General features: G+C 36.6%; 2 protein-coding genes across 3 annotated transcripts; one reads left to right on the forward strand and one right to left on the reverse strand.

The window, feature by feature from the left end:
* Positions 1-38: 38 nt before the first annotated feature.
* Positions 39-11,880, reverse strand: LOC122289342. Its single transcript, XM_043096323.1, has 6 exons — positions 10,945-11,880; positions 10,170-10,853; positions 3,122-4,606; positions 2,581-2,735; positions 172-292; positions 39-68 (listed from the first exon to the last, which is right to left on the reverse strand). The coding sequence occupies exons 1-6, from the start codon at positions 11,878-11,880 to the stop codon at positions 39-41; spliced, it is 3,411 nt and encodes a 1,136-aa protein (XP_042952257.1).
* Positions 11,881-15,920: 4,040 nt separating this feature from the next.
* LOC122289593 (transcription factor MYB3-like) lies at positions 15,921-16,661 on the forward strand. 2 transcript variants are annotated; one of them, XR_006236193.1, is made up of 2 exons: positions 15,921-16,328; positions 16,459-16,661. XR_006236193.1 is itself a non-coding variant. In XM_043096742.1 (2 exons), exons 1-2 carry the CDS (start codon positions 16,092-16,094, stop codon positions 16,590-16,592), a joined length of 297 nt encoding a protein of 98 aa, XP_042952676.1. In that variant the 5' UTR covers positions 15,924-16,091; the 3' UTR covers positions 16,593-16,661. The 2 variants fall into 2 exon arrangements, 1 of the variants encoding a protein (XP_042952676.1); XM_043096742.1 differs by having other exon boundaries at positions 15,924-16,254.
* Positions 16,662-17,618: the final 957 nt, after the last annotated feature.

A 17,618-nucleotide genomic window follows, 5' to 3' on the forward strand; every position in this document is an offset into this window, starting at 1 on the left:
TCATGTGAAGTACTAGCTAGCTAGCCAGCCTCTTGGCTTCAACATGATTTTGCTTCTTCACTAGCTACCTACAAAATAAATTTTGAATGGGTTTGCATGATTAATAAAAACCCAAACAACTTATATACTGAAAGTCAATTTACTAATTTAAAAAAAAAAAAAAAAACATACCTCACTAACACGATTCATAAGTTTAACTACTGAACAACCTAATGCTTCTTCTGCAAATTCACCAAACATAACATCAGTTAGTTTTCCAGGATCATCATCAAGTTCAACATATGCTTGAACACTATAAATGCGATGAAAATATCATTTTAAGTTATAATTGATAACAATTATACATTAAATTTGCCATTTAGTTTGACTCTGATTAGTTCATCTAGTTTGACTGTTATTTGTTCATGTGGTTAGATTAATAATGTAGGAGCACAAGAAACCCTATTTGTTTACTTAGTTTGTTTTTTTTTTCCTTTCTTTTAGTTGAAGTTGATTTTTTTTTTTCAAGTTTTAGCATTTTTTTAATTATGTGATTTGTGGATTTGTGAGAATGGTTTAAGCACCTTGGAGGAAAGATAATTTTTTTCTTCAGAAAAAGTAGAAATAGTCTATAGGAGGGGTAGGAGAGATCAACACATTTTGTCTCTGATATACTTCTCCTATTAGAAGGTCACAAAACTATTGGTTTTAGTGTATGGTTCATATATTTGTTTTTTTGATAGGTAATTAAAAAAGTGTATGGTTCATATGTTAGGGACAAGCCTTATATATAAAAGTGTTATAAAGTGTATAAAGCCCATCATGGAATTTAAGTGGTGTTGAAGAAGGGTAGGACATAGTAGAAGAGGTTGTGCATTTATATTTTTGCTTGAATTGTTGGTTTTGCATTTTTGTAATTCCCACGGTTATGGTTTGTTCTAAGAACTAAGAACTCGTCGATGACTATTTTGTTTTGGGTGATATTGTGATTTGGGGTGGGTTGGGTCTTTTTTCTTGGCTATTATTTGTTATGTGTTTTGTTTTTAAGAAAAAACAAATTTATGGGTTCGGGGGATGTTGCTAATCTGGATTGTGTTATTGTGTGTTTAGGTATCTTGTTTGTGTACGCATGTATGAAAATTGGAAAATGGTAGCTAGTGCTCACATTTTTGAATTAATTAATTAATTATTTATTTATTTTGTGATTAAAAAAGTATTTTTTAATGATTTTATGAATTTTTTTAAAAAAATATAGTTAAAAATGTTAAAAAAATACATGTAAAAAATACCAAAAAAATCCTCACTTGTACCTAACGATAGCTGTCAACAATAGCTGAGAGCGGTGAACGTAACATGGTGCTTGAAAATTAAATATTTAATATGGTGGTATCTACTGTGTGGTCACTTAAAGCGATTCAAATCAATGAAAACCAAGCATTTATGTTAGAATTTTTGGCTAAACTCCGTATAAAGCCGTACTGCCATTTTATTTTGAGTGGTAATAAGATGAGCTGAGGAATTAGCCAGGAGCAAGCAACGGATCCTTTTTTTCAATAGAACCGCTACGTACGACCGGCTTGCGGAATTGTCGTATAACCGGATGATGTGGTAAGTTGTCACGTTATCATTTGACTAAAAAAAAAAATGAAATGAAAACGGAGAGAAGAAAAAAGCGGATTGAACCTAACAACACTTCACCCAGTGACTGAAAACTAGAGTGAAAGAAACAAAAGAGAATGAGTGAAACGTAGAAGGAAGAAAGAAGAACGAAGACACTGAGAAGTCCCTATTTTTGTTGGCCAAACCCATTTCTATAGAGTATTTCGAGTGACTGAAAATTTTTCAAATTAGTACGAGTGACTGAAAAATGCTTAAACCAATGCTTTCGAGTGATTGAAAATTTGGAAATGACAAGAAAATGGCACAGAAACATGTTCCAAAAAATTAAAAACAAAAAAATGTTCAAGAATGAGAAAGCGAAAGGAATTTACCAAAAGAAATGAGAAACTACCTATAAGCTGAGATTGAACCAAAAATATGATGGAACACTATATATGAAATGTACAGTTTTATTTTTCCACGTGGATGCGGTTACTCGGAGATTTCTCTAGCCGTTGCAAGAAGAATTTTTCTTTTTTTAAAATCTAGAATACCTTCTCTTCATTAGTAATGTGCTTTAGAAGTTCGAATAAAAAACCTATAAAAACATGAAGGGTTTTATTGATAGGTACAAGCACCAAAGTTCTCTGCTCATGGTGCAGAGAGACCAATACTCAATTCACAGTATTGAGAAGAGCACGTTTTATTGATAACTTCTGGCATAAAAACCATTGCCCATTCGCAGTGTTGGTTATAAACCAATTACATCAAAAGGAAACAATGGTTGAATAAAGAAACAATACCAACAAAGAAAGTAAACGACCTTAACGTAAGGAAGAGAAACAAAATAACAGCTCTGCAATGAAAGAAATATTGGAAAGTAAGCTTGCCAATTCAAGCTACGTAGTCGGCCAGCTGTACGTTCGGTTTAGTAGCCCTCATGCTTCTACGTGGCGTGGCTTCATGCGTAACCGTATCATTCACCCCCCCTACGAGACGAACATGTCCTCAAGGTTGAAAGTAGGAAACTGCTCCTTAATAGTCGAAAGTGGTTCCCAGGTGGCATCTTCGGCGGGTAAAATATTCCAGCGAACCATAATTTCCTTCACACGACCACTCGCACTCTGGACCCAACGTGACCCCAAGATTTCTTTAGGCTATAGCAGGGGCAATCCATCATCAGTATAAGGGGGTAGAGTGGGTTGTACAACTGTGGAAGTCCCAAGGCGTCACTTCAAGAGGGACACATGAAAGTTAGAGTGGATTTTAGCATCAGGAGGTAACTGGAGGCGATAAGCCACGTTGCCGATGCGCTCCAAAACTTGATAGGGCCCAAAAAATTTGCTTGCCAATTTCTGATATGGACGCTTAAGAACAGAGTGTTGTCGATAGGGCTGTAACTTTAAATAGACCTAGTCACCTATAGCAAAAACTTCATCCCGACGGTCTTTGTCAGCTTGTTGTTTCATGCGATCGCTAAATTAGTCTTGAGTTGGCATAAAATGTCGTCGCGAGCAACAAGAGCACTCTCGACTTATGAGACTGCTGTGGACCCCGGTATGTAAGCATTTAGAACTGGAGGAGGGCGACCATAAAGCGCTTCAAATGGGGTCATCTGTATGGAGCTGTGAAAGGAGGTGTTATAGGAGAATTTGGCCCAGCTGAGAAAAGCTTCCCATCGTTTTGGCGTCGTGTGTACAAAGCAGCGAAGGTACTGCTCCAAGCAACGGTTTACGACTTCGGTTTGTCCGTCAGTTTCCGAATGATATGCGGAACTAGTGCGCATCGTAGTGCCCTGTAAACGGAAGAGCTCACGCCAGAAATGGCTCATGAAAATGCAATCCCGGTCACTGACGATGGACGATGGAAGTCCATGAAGTTTGACCACATTCCGAACGAATGCATCCGCAACATCTCGAGCTGTATATGGTTGGGCCAATGCAATAAAGTGGGCAAATTTAGTAAGCCGATCGACGACCACAAAAATGGAATTTTTACCGGCTGATTTCGGAAGACCACCGATAAAATCCATGGACACATCGGTCCATACCCCAGATGGAATTTGTAATGGCTCAAGCAAGCCGGCTGGTTGTCGTGTATCATACTTGTTCCGTTGGCAAGTGTCGCACTGCTGGATGTGGAGCCGAACATCTTTTTTCATGCCTCGCCAGTGAAAAAGCAAAGAAAGCCACTTGTACGTATGAAGAATGCCTGAGTGCCCACCCACTGCACTGTCATGAAATTCATGTAAAAGAGCTTCTTTAATGGCCGGAACCTCAAGAACAAGGATACGACCTTCTCGCATGATGCACCAATTTTTCATATTATGACCCGCAACAGAGAGGGGGTCTGCCTGTAGTTGACGTTCCAAAGGGCCCAAAATGGCATCCTCTTTTGTAGCCTTCCGTAAGTCATCCCAAATCTCCCATATCGGTCCAGAGATGGCAACCAACTCATAATTTAAACCACTTCGTGAAAGCACATCGGCTACGCCGTTTTCCCTCCTAGGTTTGTAAACGATCTCATAATCAAATCCTAAGAGTTTAGCAACCCACTTTTGTTGCTCTGGGGTGGTGATACGCTGTTCTAGGAGATGACGAAGACTTTTTTGGTCTGTACAGATTTTGAACCGTCTGCCCAGTAAGTAAGGTCGCCAAGATTTTATATCCTCCAATACTGCAAGCATCTCCTTTTCATAGGTGGACCAAGACTTCTTTGCCGGTCCAATGGCCTTACCAAGGAAAGCAATTGGTCGACCGTTTTGGGAAAGTACTGCACCCACGCCTAAACCAGAAGCATCCATTTCAATCATGAAGTCTTTCGAGAAATTAGGAAGTGCCAAAACAGGGGTAGTTGTCATGGCGGTCTTCAAGGAAGCAAAGGCAAGGTTAGCCTCTTCACTCCATGCGAACTGCCCTTTCCGTAATAACTGGGTCAATGGTCTTGCGAGGAGACCATAGTTTCGCACAAATTTTCGGTAGTATCCGGTGAGACCGAGAAATCCCCATAGTGCAGTAATATTTTTGGGCTAAGGCCAGCAGAGCATAGCATCAATCTTGCGAGAATCCACCGTTACACCTGCTGGTGTAATAATGTGACCGAGGTATTCTACCTCCTGTTGGCCGAAAATACACTTGGAAGGTTTGATGTAAAAGAAATGCTCGACCAATATTCCAAGAGTAGTCCGAAGATGACGTAAATGATCTGGCCAAGTTTTACTGTAAATCAAAATATCATCAAAAAATACAAGAATAAAATGTCGTAAATGAACCTTAAAAATTGAATTCATGGCGGCTTGAAACATCGAATGCGCATTGCAAAGCCCAAATGGCATCACCAAATATTCAAAGTGACCATGATGGGTGCGAAAATGTAACGCCCGTCCTTGTGGTGGGTCCTTTTTCATATCGATTTTGATAAAAACCGACGGGAATTACGATTCCTTTTCAATCTCTTTTCCATACATACCAAGATACAAAAGACTCCATGTTATAAATAAAATCTCATTTTTTTCTTGATTAAAACTTTCAGCGGAAAACATTACATTACATAATTAAAGCTTTTAATGTGAAACATCTTGCCTAGGCCTTCGTGCTCTTCCCCTTGGGATGTGCCTGTTCTGACCTGTCATGCTCATCTTATGCCTGGGAGGGCACACATAAAAACTAAAATGAGTTGATGACTCGTAAGCATTACTTCATACAGTCATAATATAATAACATAGTTTTTCAGTCATGCAGTTATCATTCCATACATACATATCTTACGTAGCATGCATACGTCTTTCTTTTCGTTTGAAAACGTTTCGAGGTGGGGTTTTTATTTAAAACATGATTTCTTCTTTAAAACAGTTCCCCACGCATCGCTGCCTTCGTTACTTAAAGAATCTTTTCATGTATTTATATTTCTACATACATTCATGCATACATACGTTCATTAAATCATCTTTTTTTACTTACGTACATTCATGCATTCGGTCCATTCATTCATACATACATACATGCATCCATTCTTAACATGCATTCGTTCATTCTTATCACTTTCATATGGCCGTTGCACACTGTTACGCCCCGTGCGCTGGGGTTAGCGGTCTTTTGGACCTGATTCCGCCCGTGGCCGCGGGTTGGGAATCCATTCAGTCAGGGTGCAGCACTGGGTGCACTACCAATTCTACTTACCCGGCATTGCAATCTGCCCATTTCTTTGATATCATTTCCAGTCCAGTCCATGTGGCCATTACGTATTTTCATACATCATACATTCAATCCGTTCATTTCTTTACAGTCCTTTCCTTTTTATTCGTATCGTTTAAAGCATAATTTTCTTTATTTTTCCTAAAAGTTTCTTTAAGAGGAAACTGATTTTCTTTCTTTTCCATTAAAGTTGTTTTAAAAAGAGTTATTTTATTTTAGAAAAGATAGTTTTCTCTCTTTATCAATCCTTACAATCCTTAACAGTTATAACGTCTTTTAAAGCTTCATTTCGTTTCTTTTCATCAATATACATACAATACGTACTACTTATAGCATCCATTCACATGCATACACGTACATACTTTGGGTGCATAAAAAGGGGCTGCCAAGGAAGGCTGCTACGTACTTATACTTGAAAACTTACGTTTTATTTTCCTTTTTACAGAAAAGCTTTCGTCTTATTCTTCATTTTTATAGAGAAAACTCTAGAAGAGTATGAACGTAACACTTACCTGGACTTCATGCCATACTCAATTCATGCAGTCCATTCATGTGCGTGTCAGATGGCAACCTACATGCATACACATAACTTTATGTCATCATCTATCTAATGCATAAGTAACTATTCTAGAAAATAGAACTATGCTTTGCTTGAAACATTCTCTATCCATCCCTGGGCTCTTACGTACTATTTACTATGCTAAAACTTTCGGGGTCTTATTCCTTAAAGTGAATCTCTGTGATTCACCTTAGGTTAAGACACTAAGATCTCTGTCTCGTTCTTCTATTTACACAATCCAACGCATGATTCTGACATACAGAGCCATGCGTCCCAACCTTAAACTATATACTCTTCACTACTTTCATGTATCCTAGCCCACGCTACATCCTTATTTCCATCCATTCAAGCTACATGAAGTCAGCCAATTCTCTGGCTAAAATACCATGTAACCATGATCAGGACAAATTACTCATTACATATGATAAATCTGTCTGATACACTTGTCTTGCTAGAGACACATGTATCTCATCCCCTTTTATCACCTAAGAGCAACTTATAATTCCAATAAACGCCTGCTTGTATAAACAAGCTCCAAACTCCAATACCAACTTATTAAGACCCGGTCGATAGGACTTTTCCTACTTCCCGGCTCTTTATAAGTTCATCCCAACACTTAATGGGAGAGAATTGCATCCATAAATGTACCTCTGTCACGTTACGTAATTCGAGATAAATCCTGAGTCACATCACGATACCCATCATGCTTCCGCTGTACGCTCTGATACTTCTCCATCACTTCCTTATACTCTTAGTCACAAGTCAGTCTCAAGGCAATACCCGTTACCTTGGACTACAGGACACATCACTACTGCTTCGGGACACTGTTACACAGTTCCCGCCACTTGACAAGAGGACTGCATCCACAAATGTGCCTCTGTCACATTATGCAGCTCAAGACAGAATCTCGAGTTACAATACGGGGCCCATTGTGCTTCTGTTGCACTCTCTGATACCTTTTCACCACTTCCATATACCTTTAGCCATAGTCAACCACAAGGTAAATCTCGTCACCCTGGACTACAGGCTATGTCACCATTGTTTCGGGATACTGTTACACAGTTCCCGACACTAGACCATACACTCCACACTTCTCTGCTACGTCATCCAACCCTTCGTGACACGCCATCCAGTGTATCACGACCTCGTATAGAGTACACTTACGTGAACTCTCTTCCATCCACACTATGACAACATCACTACGATACACGCCTCACGGTGCATCGCTACGCGACACGGAGTATGCGCCACGCGTACTCCTTTCGTTACAACACTCATCATCACGATGCACATCATACGGTGCATCGTCATACAACACGGAGTACACTCCACGTGCACTCCCTTTCTTCTACGCCACACATCACTACAGCACACGTCACACGACGCGTCGCTGCATTACACAGAGTACGCTTCACGCGTACTCTCTTCACACTACACGCCGTATCACATCTGTGGCATCCATCTCACGCCCATACTTCACAACATAGTCCACAATGCTACACAATCAAGCCCAACACTTCACAACTACACTTCGCTTCACAACTACGCAGCGAACTCCACAATTACTAATTACGCAGTCTACAATCCAACCAATCAACTACTTTAAACATAAATAACTAGAGATAGAAGATTATACCATCGACGGGCTAACCCGTGCGTCGCTCGCTGCGCGTCATGATTAAGCGTCGGAGGAGCGTACGTGGCGGTAACACCGCGTACGGTGGCTGTCCACCACATAAAGTGGTAGTTTGAGCTTGAGAAAAGCTAGGCGTGGCCTTGGAAGGCTCATGGTGGCCTCGTGGTGGTCAAGGGTGGCGGAGCACGGAGGCATCATGCCGTGAACAGTGAATCCGAATGGTGGGTGTTTGCTTGAGGTGGTGGAAGACCATAGAACTTCATGGCAAGCTAGGGAAAGGTAGAGGAACATGTGGTAGAGCTGTGGTGGCGAGGTGGTGGCCATACGGTGGCTCACGACGGCGGATCGGCCGTTTGAAGCCATTTTCGGCCTTGGAGAGTGAGGGACAGTGAGAGCTCTACATAGCTCCGTTGGCCATGGAATTTCTTGGGGAAGTTCGTGGTGATGAGAGGAACAAGGTGGTGGTGGTGAAACACCATGGGTGGCCGTGTACGGTGGTGCACGGTGGTGCAACCGAACGTGTGTGTGTGAAGACCCATCGGAGAAAGAGTGAGAGTTAGGGGAAAAGAAAGACATGGGGAGGAAGCTCTTGATGTGGTGAATCTGTTGGTGGTGCTTGGTGGCCGTTTCAACCGTGTATGGTGGTCCAAAGAGGTGAAAAATGGTTGAAGACCCATTTCTTTGAAAGAGAAAAGAGAGAGATCGGGTTGCCGATTTAACTCACCACCGGTGAGGTTGTGGTTGCCGGTGATGGAGGGTCATGCCGGTGTGGGAGGTGGGGCACGGTGGCCGAAGGTGGCGCCGGCTGGGAGCTTCAAACCGTGAAGATGAAATGCATGCACAGTGATGAAGAGGAACGGCTGGACGTGCACGAGGGAGAGAGAAAAGAGAGAAAGAAAAAAAAAAGAAAAAGAGAAAAAGTGAGGAAGAAAAGATAGAGGTTTGGGTATTTAATCTCAGTTCTACGCTTCGGGATCCTCAAAAGGATCTAACGATGAGTTTAAAATACTGATTTGAAAACGCGTAAGTGTTTTATTTAAAATAAAACACTTAGATAAAACACTGAGAGAAATTAAGAAAGAATATTATTTTATAAACTAAGGTTTATAAAATAAGATTTTCTTCATCATTATATAAAATGATAAAGTATCATTAATTAATCAAAGTGCATAAAACACTTAAACAAAACACTGAGAGGAATTAAGATAGAATATTATCTTATAAACTGAAGTTTATAAAATAATATTTCTTTATCATTATCTAAATTGATAATGTATCATTAATCACTCAAAGAGGATAAAACCATTTAATTTAAATAAGAGTTTTCAACGTAAAGTTAAACCTCTTAATATTTTAAAACAACTAAAATATCTAATATAAGATATTATCCACAATTATAATATTTTCAGAGCTCATTAAAATATTATAATTGTGCTACATTAAAAGCAAGTTTATCTAATAATACTGAAAATATCTTCTATAGATATTTTCTGAAAATATCTTCCATAGATATTTTCTATAGATATCTTCCATAGATATTTTCTATAGATATTTTCATAATATTTAAAATATTCATAAGCATTAAAATATCTATCTTACTTTGAAATCCGCATAATAACTTTCAGAACACGCCATCGAGATACAACACGTAGGATAAGATTCAACATGTAGATCGAGGCTAGTCAGATAGACTGACTCTCGACACGTAGAGCAAGGCTCAGCACATACACCAAAGTTTGACATGTGGATCAAGGCTCGTACGTAAAGAAGAAGAAAGAAGGAGCGGATATTACAAAAAAGTTGTTTTATGGACATCGTCCGGTTGAACCCGAATTTGATGGTAGCCCGCTCGGAGATCTAGTTTAGAAAAATAAGTCGCGCCAAATAACTCATCTAGCATATCCTCAATAGTGGAAATTGGGAAACGGTCTTTGATAGTCGCCTTATTCAAGGCTCGGTAGTCAGTGCAAAAGCGCCAAGTTCCATCTTTTTTTTTAACCAACAGGACGGGGGACAAAAAGGGGCTAGTATTGGGACGGATCAAGCCCGTAGATAGCATCTCTTCCACTTGGCATTCAATTTCATTTTTCTGAAAGTGGGCATACCGATATGGTGCTACATTGACGGGCGCGGCTTCATTTTTAAGCAAGATGCGATGGTCAAACATTCGCGAGGGTGGCAATTACTGTGGAGTGTTCAATACCTGCTGGTGCTCCAATAAAATAGCCTGAATTTTTGGATTCAAATTTGGAGTGGAATCCACTGGAAGTGCTGGCTCACTCTCAATCGCAGCCAAGCAAAACAGCTCAGTGCCGTGCTTCCATTCCAACAGCAGTGCATTAACGTCTACATCCATAGAGGGACCCACGGGTTTGGCCTGAATTATAAATTTTTGATTGCCAATAACAAATTCCATAGAGCGACGAGCATAATCATGTACCACACAACCCAATCCTTCAAGCCACTGATAGCCCAGAACAAGGTCCAGGCCCCGAATTGGTAAGGCAAATAGCGTCGTCTCAAAGAAAAATCCTTGGATGCAAATAGGTACCTTCTCATACTTAACTTGACAGGCGAATTTCTCCCCACTAGCAACTCGAACGTAAAATGGAGTGATAGGTGTAACTGCGAGATTCAATTGATTAACCATCATTTGGTTAATACAATTATGGCTGGATCCTCCGTCGATCAGTGCATTAATTTCTTGCCGGTTGACCAAAGCACGTACCAGCATAGTATGATTACCAATACTCCCCGACAATGCATGGAGTGAAATAAGTGGGTCTGTTGGTATATCCGTAGGCGACAATTCTTCTTTATCATCCTTTTTTTCATCAAATGGACTTTTCAGCTTCAATGAAACATGACTGAGCTTGACAACGATGTCCTGGAACAAATTTCTCGTCACAGTTAAAACAGAGATTTTTGTCACATCGAAGTCACATCTCGTCAAATGATAAACGTTTCATTGCATTCACGGGTGCAAGCTTGGTAGTGAGTAGCGGAGTAGTGGTGTTGGTGGGAATAGCATTGCCCATACGGCGAGTGTTGGAAGAAACACTGCCAGACGGCTTGCGACCCCTTTGTAGCTTCTCATCCTGGCGTTTGGCCAGGTCTATAGCATTCTTCAGTCCCTTAGGCCGAAACATACAAACCTCAATTGCAATATCTTCCTTTAATCCTCCCATAAAAGCACCTAATAATGCTTTCTTTGGCCAACCAGTCACTCGGTTAGCCAGCTTCTCAAATTCATGTTGATACTCCCGAAAAGTGCCCATCTGTTTAATCTTACTAAGCGCCTTGTCATAGTCTTCGAAATCTGTCGGTCCAAAATGGCGCAAGATTCCCTTCTCAAATTTGTGCCAGGAGATGGTCTTTCCGTCATGGGAACGGTTGTACCATTGCCACAATTGGTTGGTTTCGCCCTCAAGATGGTAGGCAGCAAGCGTCACTTTCTTTTTCCCTTGAATTTCCTGAGTAGCAAAATATTGTTTAACATGGTCAAGCCAAACAGTTGGATCTTCACCTACAAAACGAGGGAAGTCGAGCTTTACGCGAGAATGCATGCGTAAAGTCTTGTCTGTAGCTGTGGTGCGACCCTCATTGGTTTCCGTATCAGACGCTTGAGAGGAACGAGAGCCATCGTTCTCGCTTTCAGCAGATGCATCCATGTCGGAACTCCTGGAACTAGTAGAATGTGGTGATGATGGTGGACTATCCTTGGGCGGATGTTGTTTCGAAGCCTTGCAGCGACGATCCGAATCCCGACTAGAAGAGCGGGAGGCCAACTCTTGAAGAAGAGTTTGGGTGGTCACACTCGTCTCCTGCATAGCTTGCATGCTGCGGCACAATTCCAACACAGCTTCTTCGAGGTGCTCAAAGCGAACCTTATTCGTCTTTGTGGGATCAGTCATGGACAGTGGGAAGGAAAAAAAAAAATCGACCAGCTCTTGATACCAATTGATAGGTACAAACACCAAAGTTCTCTGCTCACGGTGCAGAGAGACCAATACTCAATTCACGGTATTGAGAAGACCACATTTTATTGATAACTTTTGGCATAAAAACCATTGCCTATTCCCAGCGTTGGTTATAAACCAATTACATCAAAAGGAAACAATGGTTGAATAAAGAAACAATACCAACAAAGAAAGTAAACGACCTTAACGTAAGGAAGAGAAATAAAATAACAGCTCTGCATGGAAAGAAATATTGGAAAGTCAGCTTGCCAATTCATGCTACGTAGTCGGCCAGCTGTACGTTCGGTTTAGTAGCCCTCATGCTTCTACGTGGCGTGGCTTCATGCATAACCGTATCATTTACCTGCTACAGTTGCATAAACAGTATTATGTGGTAAATTGTGTTAATGCTTCAATATCTTAATTTTAATCTTTTTATTTTAAATCTTTGAATATATTGTACATTCTTTTATTGTAGTCTATTTGAACACAGTAGTGTCCTTAAAAATACAACATCAATTAGAAAACAGTATAAATATTCTTAACAAAGTAAATGAAAGAAAAATTTTGTTACGTACAAGTAAAATTGCGTATTAATTTATATATTAATATTAATTTTTTTATATTTAAAATTTAAATTATTACTATTTTAAATAAAATTAATTTTTTGATTAATTATATTAAATAGATGTATATATTAATACATAATTATATTTATAATTAAAATTTTTCATAAAAAGAATATCACCAACGAGATAACAAAATACTTACAAACATAAAAATAAAAAACGCAGGTCTGAAAGAAAATAACCCATGAAGCTAGTAGTACTGAGAGCATTCACATTGATCTATGCATATGCATATGCAAAGTCATATTTGCATAATATGAGCCTAAATTTATCTACATTGGATTATGCATCTTTAAATATTTGCATAACTATGAACAGTACCTTTACATGTTTAAAGATCTACTATTCACTCTCCAAAACATATTTTATTCATTCTTTTTCTCTCCTCCCACTCTCTTTCTACATATTTTATCTTTAAATATTTTACTACATATTTTATTCATTCACTCCCTAAAAAATATTTTACTTAAATATTTTACATATTTGAATATCAAATCCTATTAAAAAAAAAGCAAAAAAAAAATAAAATGATAATATTTTATTATTATTTTATCTTAAATTTGTATAAATCAATGTAAAAATTTTGTTTGTGTGATAAATTGAATCTCTAAAAAATATAATTTTACATATGCATATGCTTAAATCAATGTGAATGCTCTGAAAGGAAAATAACTCGTGAAGACCTTTTAAGTGCTTCGTCCTCCTGCACCGTCCCATCACCGATCACACTGCAGAAGAAATCAAACTAAATCGGATAAGATTTTGACGGATCAGTGATAATAATGATAAAAAATAAACAGACTGACGCGTGAAAACAAAACTTAAAAAGACATTTATATCTACACGTATCACTGAGACAACGTGTTGCACGTTTTTGTTTGATTATAATAAGGTGAAATGGAATATTTTATTAAAAATTAAATAAAATATTATTATAATATAATATTTTAATATTAATTTTATCTTAAAATTAAAAAAATTTAATTAATTAATAATATTTTATACAAAAATTTAAAAATCAGATGAAATAATTTAAATTTAGATAAACCGCCTGAACAGTACGAACTCATCAGACTTTTGTAGTGAAACCGACTGACACAACCGGCGAAAGTATTTAATTTTTACCATAGTTAGCATTTTTATCATTTTGTTCTATTAAAAAAAAGTTTTGCTACTAACAATTGACAGTAATTAATTTTAATATTACTAAAGAAAAAAATATTAAAAATTAAAAAAAAGCTACTAACATGCTGTCCACAGGACCCTAAAACCAGAGTTTAAAAAAAAAATTTAAAGGTAAAAAGTTAAAGAAAAAAAAGCTGTTGTATACTTATTTATGATATAAATTGACAAAGTTACAAATTAAAAAAAGAAAGAAAAAAGCTTATTATATAAAATAAATCTAAATTTTTATAATTTCTTTGAATTTATTTTATAAATTCTTATATTTTATTTTTAATATTTTTTTCTTCAATAATGGGTACGGATGTTTTTTATCCACTGATTAAAAATATTATTTTAACGTTTTTGTCATTTTTTTATTTCTTTTCAGATTTTTTCATAGATACTTAAAAATGGAGAAAGAGGACAAAAGACTCGTACCTTTACACTGACACGACCGGCGGTAGCCACAAAGCCACTGACACACTCCTAGCAAGACTCATTACTAACACAACGGGCGGCTGAGACAAAGGACAACACACTTTGACACAAGAATAAAGTAAAAGGATAAAAAATAAACACATGCACGAACCGTGCACAGAAGGACAATAGTTTATTATTTATTTGCTGCAGTGGCCGGAATAGACAGGCAGAATATTTGAAAGGAAAACTTTTTTTATTATCTTTAAATTTCATGAATTATATTTATTTTAATTTTTTTTATTTTTTTTATAATAAATATATAATATATAGATGATAAATAGAATAATTTAATTAATTTAATAAGAATAAAATAAAATAAAAAATAAAAAAAATAAAAAATATTATTTTAATATATAAAATATATGATGTAGAATGATATGTAGCATTTCTCTATTTGAAAATGGTAATGCTATAATTACCGCTCAAATATATTGTTTTTCCTTCCGCTTGATCCGAACAATCAAACTTTTTCTCATCCGTCCAGCTACTCATTCGCCATCTCTTTGTATCCGCAGACTGCCAGTCGCAGACAGGGCTTCAATAACCTCTAAGACGGAACTCAACCAGAGAAGATCGTAAAAAAATCAGATAAATAATCAAAATATACGAAACATATTTTAGAAAAGGTCTGATGAAAAATATTGGAAAAGAACGTAAAGTTAGATTCTTTCCTTCTAAAATATATATCCATATACATTTGTAGTTCTTCCTCTCCGGTCAGATCTCCTTCATCCATAAAGCCTCCAATCATAGCGCCTCTTGCTCCTCAGTGAGTTTTCTTTTTTCTTTTTAATATTTTTTTGCTTCTATTCTTTCTTTCTCTATTATTATTATTTTTAATTTTGTTTTTTGGGTTTTACGTTGCAATGTTATGAACTTCTAATATTTGTTGTTCCTGAGTTTTGTTGCTCTTGGTTGTCAAGTTGAGAACCTGGGCATTTGAGTTGGAATACACGGCCGAGATTGATTATTTGAGTTGGAATGGAAGATTCGGGGATGGAAAGCTCGAAGCTGGTGTTCGCCCAATGCAGGGGAAAATGCTACGAAGTGGAGAATGGAGTTAGGGTTTATTTTTTGGGAGAGAATAACAAAAGAAAAGGAAGCCGACTGACCAAAATAAAATTTTGAGTTGGGATGGAAGACTTGGGGATGGAAGGGCAGTGGAATAAGCTACGAAGTGGAGAGTGTTTTTGGGAGGGAGAGAACAAAAGAAAGGAAGATGCTGGTTGAAAATTTTATTTTTAATATTTAAAATTGATGCCACGGGGGTGCCACATCAAGCAGTTGCAGGCAACGGAAGCATTAAGCGATGGACATAGCATTTTCCTTCCTTACCGTTAAGTAAAAAAATTAAAAAAAAATAATATCCATTTCGGTAAAAAGATTATGTGGAAATAGTATTTCTCTAATAAAATAGATATGAATCATGTTAATGACATAAGGAAAATGATTTACTCAATATTTTATATAAAATATTTTACAATAATGTGTTAAATGAGAAGTATTTTTATAAAATACCTTAGAAAATAATATTATTTTATAAAAATATTCTATCTTATAATATTATTGTAAAATATGTTGTGAAAATGTGTCCTGTGTAATACTCATTACTCATGACATAATGCATGCATATTAATCCTCGGTATGTGGTCCGATCGAGACACCTTTATTATAACACCGAAAGATCATTGTATACTGTAACTGGTAGTTGGGGATGCGGGGTTTCTCTAGTTTTCTTTCCCTCCCTAGGAAGGGTAGCTGGAAGGATTAATTGACTATTTAATTTCTCAGTCAACACTCAACAGTATTAATTAAGAAATCAGCTTCCATGTTTTTAAATTCTAACTTCTGATCTCTCTCTGTGATCTCTCTCTAGCTTGATCATCAGCAGACATGATAACGAGTGTGGTCTCTCAAATGGCACCAAAGAGTGATGGATCATCGGCAAAGAAAGTAAGGAACAAAGGAGCATGGACAGCAGAGGAAGATCAAAAACTGTCTCAGTACATTGAAATCCATGGAGCCAAGAGGTGGGAAACAGTTGCCGCTGCAGCAGGTTATAATAACGTCATATCTCTTGAGATAATACATAATCTGATCAGTCCACAAGAAAGGAACAAAAAAAAGAAAGTAAGGTTAAGGGGCAAAGAAAGAAATTAAAGCTTAAACCTGGAGTGCTAGCTGCTCCATTTCTACATTTTTCAGTGCCTTATTTGATCGATCGTACGTACGCCTAAAGGGTTTCCATGCTTTGTTGCAGGTTTGATTCGATGCGGGAAGAGTTGCAGACTGAGATGGCCAAATTATCTGAGGCCCAACATCGAAAGAGGCAACATTTCAGATGCAGAAGAGGACTTGATACTTAGGCTTCATAAACTACTAGGGAACGGGTAATTATTTCTGGATTAACAGCTTAAAGCTGCTGGAAGAAGTTAAACATGATTGTTTTCGCGTTCAATACCACTGCTAGAATTAATTATAGCAACATATATATATATATATACACGTAATTGGACAACGTCCTTTTAAAAATTAATATTATTTTTATCAAGCAAAAAATTTTGATTAGTAATATAATGTTTTAAGAAAAAAAAAATATAATTTCTATCATCAATTAGTAAGATAAATTTCAATAGATTTTAAAATATTTAGAATTAAAATCTTATTATTTACTACTGCATATACTCCTAAGTCGGCTAGAAACAACAAATATGTGAAATAAAAAAAATAAAAAATAAAAACCTTGAACCAAAACTATGCAGTGCAGAAAACAAACCGTTAACAGTAAAGTAACATATAAAGTACGTTTTCTTAATTTAATAAAACGATTATTTTTAAAAAGTGATATAATTTTTATAAAGAAATAACATATTAAGATTTTTATAAAATATAAGGTTTTATAATGAATTTAAATTGATAAATAAATAATTTTATCAGAATAATTATATTCATAAATATAGTTGGTAAAAAAAATTTAAATTTAATTATTTTACATTTCTCTTTATTTATATAAAGAATGAATAGAAATTTTAAATCACATATATGAATTTATATAAATCATAATTTATATAAAATATCATATATATATATATATATAATAGAATATAGAATATATATACATACATATATATATATATACGTATTTAATATATCTCATAAATAGATGATTACCAATTCATGAATTATAAGATTGATGCACGCTCCATGATATTTAATAATTATGAATTTATTTAGAAGTGATTGGGAAGAGAGATTAAACAAATAAAAACTTTTAAGAAGAGAGAAAAAGAGATGGGTGGATCAGTGATTATCGAAATTACGCAGAAATATAATTAACTTTATTATGATTCATGCAATTAATGGTATTAATTTTAATGATAACATAATAAAAATCATAAAATTAATAAAATTTTATTAGAT

This window comes from Carya illinoinensis, chromosome 12 (genome assembly GCF_018687715.1).
Source record: "Carya illinoinensis cultivar Pawnee chromosome 12, C.illinoinensisPawnee_v1, whole genome shotgun sequence".
In the NCBI taxonomy this organism is placed as follows: Eukaryota; Viridiplantae; Streptophyta; class Magnoliopsida; order Fagales; family Juglandaceae; genus Carya; species Carya illinoinensis.